The sequence below is a fragment of the Neomonachus schauinslandi genome, chromosome 9 (assembly GCF_002201575.2).
Source record: "Neomonachus schauinslandi chromosome 9, ASM220157v2, whole genome shotgun sequence".
Classification (NCBI taxonomy): Eukaryota; Metazoa; Chordata; class Mammalia; order Carnivora; family Phocidae; genus Neomonachus; species Neomonachus schauinslandi.
In genome coordinates this window covers 139,410,114-139,424,068 of record NC_058411.1, presented here as the reverse complement: position 1 = coordinate 139,424,068, position 13,955 = coordinate 139,410,114, and the positions used below count along the sequence as shown (strand labels likewise).

Here is a 13,955-nt window from a genome sequence, read left to right as displayed (position 1 = left end):
GGGGGGGGGGGGGGGGGGGGGGGGGGGGGGGGGGGGAGGGGGTGACTTTCTCAAAATGTCCCAACTGGTACAGTCATAAACAAGTGCTTTACAGGTTCCAGATTACATAATTACAGAGTCCTGTGATGTAAAGTAAAAACTAGAAGAAATCAACTCAGGAAAATTTTTCCTATTACACTTCTATATAATCAAGTAAAATGGTGAAAAAATTTTGATTGTCACCCATCCTTGCCCCAAAGGGAAAAAAATTTTTTTTTACAGTACATGTTTTAAAATGTCCCAGGGAAGAATGTATCTCTCTTTTCAAGCATGGTATAGGGAACACTAGTTTGGAGTCTATTTCAAATGACAGTTTGTCTTTCTCCCTGCTGCCCCCACTTCCTGTGAGCGGGGCCACTGCTCTTCCAGGCTCCCAAGAGGGGCTGTCTTTGACTCCTCTCTCCCCCTGACCCCATGCCAATCAATGATAAGGCAGAGCTGACTTTCCTTCCAGCCCCCTCCTCCGGGCACCTGCTGGGTGTTACACATACTGCTGAGCCTCTCCAACCTGTCCCCATCTCACAGACGTCGAAACCGGGAGCTGCCCTGCTGATGAGCAATCACCGAGCCGGCGCGCTCGCTGAGCCTCCCACCCGCGGGCTACATCTGCTCAGCTCCTTGTTGCTACATCGGAAGGAAACAGTTCAGTTCTTACCTGACTTGACTATGGTACTAGACACACTGACCAGTCTTTCTGGAAACTCCTGGTTCTCCATCTGTCCCTTTACTCTTCCTTCCTAACTTCCCTCTTCCTCAGCCCCCCTCTTCATGGTTCCCCTCTCCTTGATCCCAAGGTTTTGTCCTTAGCTCTTCTGGTCTTCCCAGACAATGCATCTCCTTGGGAGATCTCATTTCTTCTTGCAGCTTTAACTAGCTGCTGTGTTGCTGTCTCATCCCAGGCTTCTCCTGAGAGCCAGACTCCTATCTCAACTGGCCACCAGCCACCTCCCGTCGGACACCCCAGGCACTTCCAGCGCACTCATCATCTTCCCCCAGATCTGCTGAAGTTGGAAACAAGTCATGCACTTCTCCCTTCTTCTCCCGCAACTGCCCAGCTCAATCTACAGATTTTATCTCCTAACTAGGTCTTCAATCTACTCCTGCTCTGTCCCTGTCCTAGCTCAGACACTCACCATCCTCCTCTGGATTAGAATGACAGCCTCCCTCACTGGTACCACAGTCCCCAACCTTGTCCCCTTCATTCCATTCTCTGTGGGCAGCATGGGTCAAAGTACTGCAGCTCAAACCGATCTGCTTCCTGGCTGCCAGTCAAGGACAGGACAGTCCCGCCGTATTCTGTCCAGATGCTCACTCCCTCAAAGTGGAACATCCCCCCACCCCCCTCCAGCCAGAAACAGACCCTGGCCTGTCTCCTTCCTCTGAGCTCCATGGAGATTACATCCCCACAGCCACCTGGTAAGACGGCACTGAACATACGAGGTGGCTCTTGCATGCTTCTCCCTTGTAGCCATCCACAGACAGTCACTGGGCACCTCCCCTGTGCCGGGCCCTACACCAGGCATTAGGGATACAAAGACAAATAAGGTATGGTCCAGGTCCACAATCAGGCTGGGATGGAGGGAAACAAAGGCAGGTGAACTAGGAGGTACAGTAATAGCTTTGAAGGGCAGAAGGGAGTCCCAAGGAGAAAAGGCAGGTTCTCCTCTGGGAAAGGGGGGCAGAGAGCAGGTAAGTTAGGTTTTGTACACAGAGCCACGAAGAGGCGGCGGCATTTCCAGGAGGAGGAAGCTGCTTGTGCCTGTGGAGATGTGGCTGCAGAGAAGGAAATGCACTGCGTGTACCAAGGACCAGAATATGGCAAAAGTGGAAGGAGAGAAGCAGGCTTTCCAGGCTCTCATTTGTACCGAACATTTCAAAGTTATTTTATCGCTATGTATATACTCCATCTTCCTGCTCCCAAGAGCCTCAGTGAGGTCCCTGCTCCCCGCTGGAGCCTGGCAGCACCGCGTAGACCAATCTCAAACAGCTTGCACCTGCTGGCGGTGGCCGACTCTCAGAAGCTGACTCGGGGACCACTGGGGGATGAATGTGGGGTTCACAGCCAGACGGCAAGCCCTGAAGGAGCACGAGTCCAGGCCCTCTCACCTAGTGAGTGCACCACAAATATGGAGTGCTCGAGGCACCTGGCCTATTAATGGACAGAAGGCTAGTAGGCCTCCAAATACCAGGGCGTGGGCTCAGCACCACCTGTGACTTCAGCTCTCTGCTCTCGATTTCCTGTTGCATCAAACATGATCCTTCCACACCACCCACCGCTTGAGCAGTAAATCCAGGGAACCGGGGAGCAGCAGTCAGGGTGGCAGGCATTCATGCGAACAGCAGTTGCCTCCATTCCTACAGCAACGGGTGCTCTGGAAGGAGAAGATGGGGAAGCCGAGAACTAGGTGTCCGGCAGGACTTGCCGGGAACACAGCAGACTTTCAGAGAACTTTCCGGGACCCTCCCAACAGTTCAAGCATTATATGGAATGCTTGCTCTGCCCTGGGACCACCGACCTCCCAAAAGCCAGCTCCTGGTCAGCCCTCCTTCTCCCTGGCCTCTCTACCTCCACCGCCGGAGAAAGCTTGCCTGCTCCAGATGCAGAGCAGCGCCCCAAGTCCCGCCAGCGGTCTAGGAGGCCTGTGTCCACAGGCCCGACCCTGCAGCACCCGGGAGTACCTGTAAGAGACGCTGACGCCCCAGGCCATGCTGCCCGGCCTGCCACTTGTCACGGTACTGGGGAGGCCGTTCCTGCCCCTCACCTCATCCTCTGCGCTACCCCGCCCCCTACCCATGAAACACAGACTGCAGGTTTCTCACCAGCAGAGACACACACTGCCTGGCACGTGGTGGCTGTGCACGGAATGCTGGTTGCATGAATGACTTCCACATCCCCTGTCTGCTACTGCTGGGCTCCCATGCACAGAGCTGTCTTCTTGCCTCCCTCCCCTCCTCTCACCAGGAGCGCTGCCCCATGGCCCTGGCCTCTCCGTATGCCACTGGACAGCTCCACAGGGCCGTTCCAGGCACCCTAGATGGACCAAGTTCAAATCTAAACTCGCTGAATTCTCCCTGCACAAACCTGCTCTCTCTCCTGTACTTCTTAGTTTCATTCACATCATGCAGTGGCCAAGCTAGAAACTGTAGGGACATTCTCTAGTGTTTTCCCTTCATCCCTCATACTGAGCTGCTTCCCAGGACTGATTATACCGAAGTATCTCCGAATCCAGTCTCTTTGCCTCTTTTCTCCACACCATCACCATGACTATCTTTACTGGAAGGGACCCCTTTTCACTTACCTATTTAAGGAAAGACTCCCCGGCCCTCCTCTGTTTACAGGATGAAATCCAAGCTGGCCTGACTCAGCCTCGCCTGTCTCGATGGCTTTGTGCGTGCAGCTCGTCCCTCCAGGAATGCTCTTCCTGTCCTTGGGCTGACCCCTCCCTCTGTCCCAGACACGGGCTCAACCATGTCATCACTGCTGGGAAGTGCTTCCCAGTTCACCCCCGCTGTGGTACAAAGGACAGTCTATGCAAATTATTGCCCCCGTCCATCTGACAGTGAACTCCCATGTTCATCTCTGGCTGCCTGAAGCCAGGTTCCGGGCTCGGTCCAGACCACCTGCAGGTTTACAGAGTGGACAGCTGCCACATTGAGTGTCTTGGCTGAGACTCAGTATCATGTGAAAACAATACAGAGGCCAGGAAAAAGGGGCCAGGTGCTGGGAACATATTATTTTCCTGGACCCCCAGAATCCCCTTTCTCATGACGGCCACTACAGAAGGGGGAAGGCGAGAGACCCCCCCCCCTACTCCATTCTGTGTCAGCAACAGAGCGGATAGTGACCCAGGCCGGCCGGATGAGTGCTTCCGCCGGAGTCTGGTGGGCCAGGGCAGCAGGGCTGTGGGGGAACCACTCTGCCACGGTGGTGGCAGCAACAGGGCACGCCTTCCACAGAAGGGGTGGCCGCCCAGCTTCCTGTCATTCCTGCCCTTCTTCTCCGACTGATTCTTAAGCTTTTTAGTGCAACTGTGAGCCCCCCTATTTCCTTTGAGGAACTCCTTTTCTGCTTTAGAAGGGCTTGTGCTGTGTGTAAAACCAAGGGTTGTGGCTGGTCCGGGGCCTACGACGGCGTCATTGCCTTCCCAAGGCAAGACATTCGGCAGTCTTTGGGACATCAAGGTGGGTATGCTGCCAGGGACGGGAGGGAGACCTGACAGTCAGCCAGCTCAGCGGGCTGCGATGGGAAGACTCCACAGTGGGCACTGATCACAAAGTGGGCTGACAGAACGGCCCAGCACGGATGCAGTCAGGGAGTCCTTCCTTGCCTAACACCGAGCACTGTGTCACTGACTCTGCCTTCCAGTCCCCCCTCTGCCGTTTCCTGCCTGCCCGACACTGAGGTGGCACTGAAGCCTTCTGACCCTCAGAAACCGAGTTTCCTTCTCTGTAATAAAGAGGTCTTAATAACAGCCAGGCCTACTTCACAGGGCTCTTCCGGAAGAAAAAAAAAAAATCCAAGTAAAGGCACCCCATGATCTTGCAGTGTAAGGGTCACTGTCCTGGCAGAGGCCTACATGTGTGGCCCCCATCCTGACCCCTCCGGCCCTACAGTTTGGCCCTCCTGACCCTGCACTTCCACAGGTCATAAGTGTGTTCCGGGATGCAAAAGCCAAGGTCCCTCTCGGCCTCTGCCTCTGCCCTCCTGTGTGTGTGTGGCCGGCTGGGACCACGATCCACGCTTCCCCTTCTCCCCTCCCCGACTTCAGTAACTCATTCCGGCTCCCCGCTCCCTCTCTGAGCCCAGTGCCCGTGGGTCTCCAGGAACTGGCTTCCCTGCTCCTGTCCTGCCATGTCTTCCTCAGTAACCTCGAAGCCTGCGCCCCCCCGTACCCCCCTGGGCTCCACTTCGTCACGTCCACACCTAAGTTACTTGTGAATGCTTTGCTGGCCAGCAAGTTTACATCTCCAGTCCCCACCTCTTTGCAGAACACAGGGACAAGGGCGCCGGTATGCAACAGAAAGTGGTAGAAAGAGCGAAGAGATGAGTGAACACACAAACCCCGGACCTCACGAGGAACACTTTCCAAATCCATCCTGCCCAGCCCTAGGGCCATGCCCTGCATCTCCAGACCTACAAACTGCCTCTCCGACGACTCCTTCCTGCCTCCCTCCCTCTGGTCCCACCACCATCCATCCACTCCCCTTTTCCTCCTGTCAGCACCTTGCAATGCCTTGGCCATTGCTTTCTCTCCTCTAGCCTGCGGCATTATTGGTATGCCTGTCTCTGGTCCCTCCTTCTATGGAATCTCTGCTCCATACTGTTCTACGAGGTTCTTAGAGCTCAGAAGTCAGCACACTACTCCCTGCTCAAAAGTCCTCAGACTCCCACTGCCTACAGATGAAAATCCTCATCTCCTACCTGGCATCCAGGGATCCTTCACAATCCCAACTCCCCTTTCCACGCCGATCAGTCAAATTTTATTCCTGCTCTTTCTCAAACATGCTCTGACCTTTCCCTCTTCTAGGACTGTTTTTATTTCTGGGATGCTTTCCTTCCACACGCCTCTCCTTGTTCGAGTCTACCTCCCCTAACTGGAACCTTCCCCTCCTCTAGGTCATCATGGTACCACTAGCCCTTTCCCACCCACTACTCATCACTTCTTATCATTGCTCTGTCCCCTATGGACAGTCGCTCTTCTTTCCAGGTCAAAGCCCTGCCTGCCCCTGGAGGGAGCTGCCCAGTGTGTGCTTCAGAGCTTTGGAGCTGGCCATCAGCATTCCAATGCCAGCTCTGTGTCCTAGACGGACAATCCTTGGGCGAATTAGCCCTGCAGTTTCCTTACCTGTAAAAAGGGACCTTCAGCCACAAAATGTCTACCCCACTGGTTCACTGCAAGGCTTCAATTAAATGTGCTGTCATTTAAGCACTTAGCAGGGTGTTTTATGCACAGTAAATGCTCAGAAAAACACAAGGGACGCATTCCTGGAATGAATGAATAATGTTCTGGTACTGCAGAGAGCACGTCCCTAACAGCTGAGGGATGGAGGCTCCTTGGGTGTGACGCAGAGCCTCGGGTGTGGAGCTCCAGGAGCTCGGCACCATCACAGGCTGGCCTCTCACCGGCGACCGCCCGAGGAGGAAGGCGGCTAGCTGAGGCCCCGGCACATGCTTGAGGGAAACGGGCAATTCCGGGCCAGGGAAAAACATGCGCGGGAACACAGACGTGGGGACGAGCGAGTGGGTGGTGTCTGAGGCACAACGGGACAGATACGAGATGAGCCAAGTCTGATGGGGTCCAGCTACCGCCCCATGGGCTGGAGGGGACTACGGTCAGGGGGTGAAGATGTCCTGCTCGAGTACTGTCTGTAGTCTGACACTCAGCACTGCTGCCTCGTCAACTGCAGGTGAGGCCAACAAGTCACTCTTCCCTCCACACCTCTTGACGCAAGTTCATGAATCTGAGGTGACCAGTTCTCCCCTCAGAGGCTGAGACCCACCCCAGGATGCCTGTCAGAATGCCCACGAGTGCTCAGGCCCTTCGGCTCATCAACCATACTGGGCAGTTAGGGAGAGACACGCTGCCGCGGTGCTGGGAAGATACAGTCCCCCCTGTGCACAAGGCGAGCTTGGCAGAGTAAGGGCCTGGCTTTAGCTTTTTCACAAGCCTGATGACCCCTAAGAATGAACGTGGAGCACCATACCTGTGTGAGTGTCAGACTGAACACATTCAGTTATTTTCTCAGCCTAAAAATGAATGTAAAAGCCATTAGTTCTGATTGTCTAGTCACGCAATCGGGGGAATCTTGCTGGGCACCCCTGGGGTCCCCAGGGCTCCCCTTACCTACCTTATTGCTGCCATTGCACACTCTGATAATGGACACATAGTGTCTAATTTTTCTGCAAGTAGAAAACAAGGCGTTATTTCTCTCCTGGCTCCCTAGTCTGATGGGTATGCAGCTCATTTTTATTATGAAAGAGCATCTCTCTTTCACAGTCTACAAAATGCTCTGAGGGGAGCATTTCTATTGTTTGTGGCCAAGGCCACCAATAAAAAGGCGAGAGTCTACAAGCATCCTCTGGTGTCTGTGCCGAACAGAAGTGGACTCTTCAGTGAAAACAACACAATTCTTCCAAGTCTTCACAACATACAATAAAAAATACTGGTGTTTTAAACAATGGACTGCATGTTAACCAACCAAAAGCCTTTCATTCCTTAGCATGTTTTCATTTTCACAGCCCTTTGTACGGACGTTCCTCCTCAGGTTCCAGTGGACGCCGCTCTCACTGCCATTCAGGGCGGCACCACAGGCCACACTGAGCTCGCCAGCGGGGATCTACAACCACGCACTGCCGACTGGACTCCTCACTCACCTACTGGGCCTTCCACTTTTCCAGTTTTTCCCCTGGATCGTCAAAGCCCTCTACTGATCGCAAAAAAAAATTTGGAGAAGGACATAAAAAGGCAAAGATCGGGACAGAGAGCCCACACAGACCCACCTCCCTGAGGCCATCGCCAACGGGCAGCGAAACAGGGGGCCCTGCAGTCAGCTGGGTGGCCCCGCTCCGCCCAGCGCCGGCGGCGGACCCTGGGCCAGAAACCTCCCGCCTCGGGCCTCAGTTTCCTCATCTGTAAAATGGAGATGATCACAGTGCCCAGGCCACAGTGTGTGCGTAGGAGGGCACCGAGAGCCCGCCCACTGAGGGACGAGCTCGAGAAAGGGCAGCACCTGCTGTTACCACCACTGCCACATCTCCTCCTGCTCTTTTCTTTCCTTCCTTTTTAGGAGAGCGATCATACACTAGGTATGATTTTACAGTTTGATTTTTGTGTTTATCTTCAGCATTTTTCCTTACCACTTAATTTTCTATGATCATTTCTAACAGTTGCATATTTTATTGTTGGGTGTCCTGTAATTCATATTCATAAGTTCCCATTGTTCATATTATTTAAGAGAGATTCTGAGACAAACCATATGAAATTTTTAGGCTCCTGATATATAATACTTTGCAATCTGTAGTCACATCTGTTTTATATGAGAGTTGCTATAAATGGGAGGATTTTAAATACCTTTATCTAGTCTGATAGGTTTACGCAGAAATAATACACAGGCTTTCAAATTAGCTAAAAATCTTTTAAAGATAGGGAGTCTACCAGTCAGTGTTCTTACCACACAGCTTAATAACGTGACATTCTAATGGGAATACTTCAGTCTCTCTTGGTCCATGCAGCGGAAGCAAGACGGTCTGGAGCCTGGTGGCTCTGGGCCGCAAGCTGGGGGCGGTGGGGGGGGGGGGTCAGGCTGCAGCCATGAAGATGCTGTAACCTGGAAGGCTGTTCTCTGATGACACCTGACCTTGTGACAAGTCTTTTAAATATCTGCATGCAGTTCTTAGCTTACTGAAGTATTCAGAGCAAATTTTGCACTAAGCCAAACGTGGCATGTTGACTGGAGTACCTGGTTTTTCCACTTACCCTCCCTGTCCAATGACAGGTATTATCTTCACATTTTGTTGCACATTATCTCCATTTTTCTTTTTGGCGTGGTAGATTCCTTGCCACTCCTATAAATGGAATGTAAGCACCATCATACCGTGCATTCAAAACATAAACCCAAGAACATCTTCCACTTCAGGTTCTGATTCATTTACCATGGCTAAAGCAATTAGGATAAAAAATTATCCCAACCACAAACACAATTTTGGGTATGTGACCCTTTCCCCTGAGTCCAAACGCCAGCTCGCCACGGTGTGAGTGGTCACAGGTTTTCAGGGGCTGTCTGCTGGCAAAAGAGGGCCTGGGCCCACGAGTGAAGAATGCTCCGTGGCTGCAGCGCCCAGGCTCCTCGCACTCTCCGAGCCCCTGCCTGCTGCAGTGGAGGAGTGGCATGGCCTCTGCCCCTGCATCTGGGAGGCGGCAAACCTCGGGACAGGGGCAGAGAAGGGGCCACCTCTGCTGCCACGAGCACAGTGGCCTGCTACCACCCTCTGGGACATGTGAGGGAGGTGGAGGAGGAGCACAGACAGGTCCGGACTCAGGGAGGAGAAATCGGTGAGACCTTAAAAGCCAGGGCCACAGCTACATCAGCCGTGCTCTCACGATCAGACAGAATACGCATGGATCCCTTTAGAGTGAAACCACAGTCTGCAAGAGGAGGTGTGCGCAGGCCATGACCACAGTGAGAACGGGGGCTGGGGGTGGTACCCCTACTCTTGGGAAGTGCAGAGAAGCCTGGGACGGAGCTGGGTTTTGTCACCACCTAAAACGTTCTGAATTCCTCCAAGAGTCACCAAGGTGCTTAAGCTAGAAATAGCCCTAAAATCCACTGCAGGACACTCAACTCTTAGGGTGTTCCCTAACCTTCCTGACCTTCTAGATCCCTTAGGACCTGGGGCTGACCGAGGCAGGAAGCAGACCACCACGGCAGCCTCGGTGGCTAGCTCAAATCTCCTGTCCAGACCCTTACACAGGGTCCGTTCTGGAATCTTCCATGCTTCCAGCCTGGCAACCTGCATGCAAATGCCAACAGGAGAATCTCCCCTTCAGGCTCCTCTACGAAAGTGGATGCAGCAGAAGCCAGGACATTCTGACAGAAGCAAAGGATGGTTCCTGACGCTCCCCGGTGTACTTCTGAAAACACTGTGCGCCAAGGAAGGACTGAAGTATGAGACAGCCCGAGAGCCCAGCTCCATGCTTACTGGCCCCGAGCAGAAGGGAGGTGAGGGTCTTACGCACTACAGTTCTGAGGGGAGACTGGCCTGTGCCAGGCAAGGGCTAAACAGGGGTTCCGAGGCAGGAAGCTACCGCCTGCCTTCCGTATGCACAGCCCACGTATCCGCCACAGGAGGCTGCCGCAGACAGGTACAAGACTTACTTCTGAAGCTCACTATCCAGAGAAATAGGGGAAATTGGTTGTGGTGATGTTTGCAAAACTCTGTGAATAGACCAGACACCAGTGAACTGTAGACTTTAAATGGGCGAATTGTATAGTATGTGAATTCTCAATTATTCTCAATGGAGAATTCTCTCAATAGAGCTGTTATACAAAAGAGAGGAGAAAAATGGGAGACCGGTTCAGTCCATCCATCAATCAGCACTTTAAAATACATATGCAGGACCTTCTCCTCCAATCCTTTCTGCATAGACGTGAGCAGCCACCAGATCCCAAGCAGGGGACTAAGAAGCCAGTTCAGCCAGGGCTCAGCGGTGCAGCTGAGGATCAGGGAAACTGAGCCAGTGCCTCTGCTTGGGGAACACCTGGGCCTGTAAGTTCCCCAGTCACTAACAGAAACAAGAACTTCTTACTTACCACAGATCATATTTCTTATCAAAAATATTGACCTATCACAAATACATGAGTTTTAGTTCTTAAGAATAACACAGTACTACCTTAGAATGCGATTACGAAGATCACATCTGGTAATGCACAGAAAGTCTGAGCGAAGTCGGACACACAGCAAACATTCAGTAAATGGCCTGTTTCCGGCCCAGGGGGTTTTGCACAGGCCTCCCCGGGCCGGGTCCCCTCAGAACTGTACTAAGGCCCACACCCCGCTTCTGTTCTGGGGCAGGCTAAGCACCGAGCTGGGCTTCTCTGAGACAGCCCACTCTGGGTGCCCAGTCATCGGGCTGCTCTGGCCCCAGGGCTTGCGCAGGGCCTGCACATGGTCAACGGTCAAGGGACACTGGGGCTTTTGTTCCCCGAATGGAAAAGGTAGGCCAAGGTCAGAGTGTAGAATCCCTGCAGCCAGGCCAAGGAATGTGAACTCTACGCTGGGGGAGCGGTGTGATCAGACTAACCCCTGGGGAGCGTCGAGTATGCTGACTGGAGGTGGAGGTCCCAGGGCAAAGGGGCCTGACTGGATTCAGCCACCACAGCCCAGGGCAGGGAAGGAGGCCCCCTGGACACTGAAGGGTAGAGAGGAAGTAAAACCATTCCAGGAATGGAAGCCCAGGCAAGTGTGAGGCCAGCCAACAAGCAGAGATGGCAGAGGCTGGAGAGCATGGGTTTTTTGGTTAATGGGGATGAGAGAAAAGTCGCTGTTAGACAAGGTGATTTCAAGATGATGCCAGGAAGTTGCACGAGACCTTGGAGAGCAGCTGGGGCTAAAAGTGGGGAGGAGTGGGTCATCTATGCAGAGCAGCTAACAAGGAGCTTTCTGAGGAACACAGCAGGGACGAAGAACCCTGGTAAACCCGGGAGGAAACGTGAAGAAGAGTCGGGAGAAGAGGGGAGCCTGTGAGGGAGGAAAGTAGAGGTACCACGGGAGCTCCAAGTTTCTAAAAGCTAGAGGGCTCTGCAGCCAAACGTCATGATTACAGGCCGGCATCGAGCCCCCAACATTTACTCGGCACCTACGAGACACGATTTGCAAGGGAAGAGCCCCTGGTGCGTGAGAAGAGGAGAGCGTGGGTTCTAGAGCCTTGCCAGAGAAGTCTTGGGGATGAGGAAAGGGAGGGAATCGGGAAGGACATACATGGGGATGCAAAGCAGCATATGAGCATGGAGGCTGAAGATCAAGGTCATGTCATAGTAGCGATGTACCCCGGAGAGGAGCCGCAGGCTGAGAACAACAGGTGGAGGGCGTTTGTGGAGAGCCGTGTTTGCCAGGCTCTCTGAACATCAGAATTTCTTCTCCGCCCCCAAGTGGCACACCTGGGCTCTGACCCTCTGAAGCCCCTGCCCGTCACCTAACCACTGCCTGGGTCCCCATTCTGGTTCCCAGGGCACCTCTGAGCTCTCTCCACTGAGCCCAGTGCTGCTGTCACCCAGGGCTGGCTGACCCCTCAGCAAGCCCTGCTTCTCCCTCCCTAGGGAGACTCAATCAGAAAGGCCATATATTCTTTCACCTCAAAAAATCCGCCCAACTAAGCGGCCAGCCCTGCTGCAGCGCTGCCAGCAAACCAGCCGGGTAGCGACAGAGGACAAGTGGCTGCTCGTCTGCCTCCCCAGGAACTCCAAGACACGACAAATAAACAACCACGCTCCTTTTTGAAATAAAGTGGTACTGAGGTCGACAATATGATAATCTTTCATATTCTCTGCTCACGATAAACACAGACTTTAGAGAACAGGTCTCCTGTTGCTCAGGCTCGAGGCCCTTTGTACCTGGTGCAAGTAACATCACTTAGGAGGCGAGACGCTGTTCACACGGATCTGGATGGACCCCAGGGCCTCGCGCTCATCCGCTAACCGCCCCTCCCCATCTCCACTCGCTCTCCTCAGTGATGGGTGGGATGCCTCGGTGTCCCTGTGGCCAGATCGAGGCACATGAGGGCCGTCCTCTCTGGCTCATGCCCACCTGACCCTCACAACAAAACCACTGGCTGACCCCTTCTCTAGCAGGATCGGGAAGGCCATGGTAAAGCCCCCCAAGGCTGCTGGGTCAGGAAGACTGCTGTTTGGTCACTGCCTTCTGAGGACGCCCCTTCTAACTGAGCGAGGGAACCCGGAGTCCAGCTCAGGCACTATGCCTGAGCACCTGAGGGGCTCTTCATCCATCTCAGCCTTCATTGCTCTTTCCAGAGGACCTGCCTCTTGCCAGCAAGAAAATCATCATCCTTGACAGAAAGGTGGAGGCAGAAAGGGATTCGGGTTGTGCCTACTCCTGTTATTCCCCTGGGCGTAGGTCACTGGGCCCTCACAGCCAGCCTGCCCTCTCCTTGTTTTCACTGCAAGGCAAACTGGTGTGCTCAGAGCCACGGGAGAGCAAAGGGACACGAGCCCACAAACAGCGTCTCAAGGGCCCAGGTAAAGTGGGGGTACAGGCTCTGCAGAGCCCTTCTGCCCCCCATGACAGAATGCTCTGCTGGGCTACGGGAAAGATGCTGGCCGGATGCCACAGGGGAGCAGGCCAGACAGCAGGTCACCAGTGTTTCAAGTGTTTTGAATGATCAGATTAATAGTCTCTCCCCAACTTCCTAAAGTTAAAAAGAGCCCAGCAGGAAAGACTATGAGAAGCAATAGCCTTTTCCTTGTCATCACACCTGAAAACCTAGTTAACAGTGAGGTGCGGCAGAAGCTAGTACTCCGAGAAATGTCCTTTCAGACTGAGCCTGCCTGCCTTCTGTCTGTCCCTCCAGCGCCGTGATTATGTGACCTGTTGTGTTCACAGCCTGGAATAGGAGTTCTCTAAGGCAGCTGTTTATGTTTTGCCCCTCTTTCTACACCAGAATCTAGCAGAGTGCTGGCACACAGGAGACATTCCAAAAAAGGCTGGACAGGTGCACGAGGCTCAGAGAATTGCTGGGCTCAGATGCGTTCTGAGACTCTGACCCCACTGGCAATCCTCTACCCTAAGCCACTTGCCAACATCTACCACTTAGATGATCCATTATTAGCAAGGTCAATTTACTTATTACGAAGATGAAGACACTGATTTCAAGCGTCAATCTAAGTTATTCTGCATAATAGCTGATCACATCCTACACTTTCTTGATCTTAGTTTCCTCATCTGCAAAATGGGAACAATAGGGATGACACCACTGACACTCCCCTAGGCTTCTGTGAAGAGTAAGACTCAGATCACCTGGCACGCACCAACACTCAGCGAATACGTCTCCTTCCTTTCCTCTTTGTTACGTGAAAGTAAAAAAGGTACTGACCTCTTACTTACCTTGCCTATCCTGATGCATGAATTTATAGTATCGAGCAAATCAGCCTTTTTTTCATTTATAGGCACTTCTGCTAACTCCTTTCCTATTAATTCGCCTGACTGATAGCCCATGGTTGTTTCAAATGCAGGATTTGCATACTGGGGGGAGACAAGAGAAACAACATCAAGCAAATTAAAAGAGAATTTGAAAAGAGGACAATCAAGGCTTTTCACCCCAAGCTATCATGTTTTCTGCCCAGAAAGCTCAGGAGCCTGGAGCTTACCGTGACAGTTCTAAAGCCATAAGAGCATAACCCCA

At 53.0% G+C, this 13,955-nt stretch overlaps 1 protein-coding gene across 2 annotated transcripts in view; it reads right to left on the bottom strand.

The window, feature by feature from the left end:
• PDE8A (phosphodiesterase 8A) overlaps positions 1-13,955 on the bottom strand; it is a 169,603-nt gene that overhangs the window by 37,020 nt on the left and 118,628 nt on the right. The window contains exons 8-11 of one of the 2 annotated variants that reach the window (XM_021680680.1): positions 13,658-13,795; positions 8,517-8,605; positions 6,889-6,940; positions 6,745-6,787 (exon numbers count right to left, since the gene is read on the bottom strand). In XM_021680680.1, coding sequence (XP_021536355.1) covers positions 6,745-6,787; positions 6,889-6,940; positions 8,517-8,605; positions 13,658-13,795 — 322 coding nt within the window. The remainder of the gene's footprint in view (positions 1-6,744; positions 6,788-6,888; positions 6,941-8,516; positions 8,606-13,657; positions 13,796-13,955) is intronic. The other variant, XM_044918176.1, reaches the window with a different exon arrangement.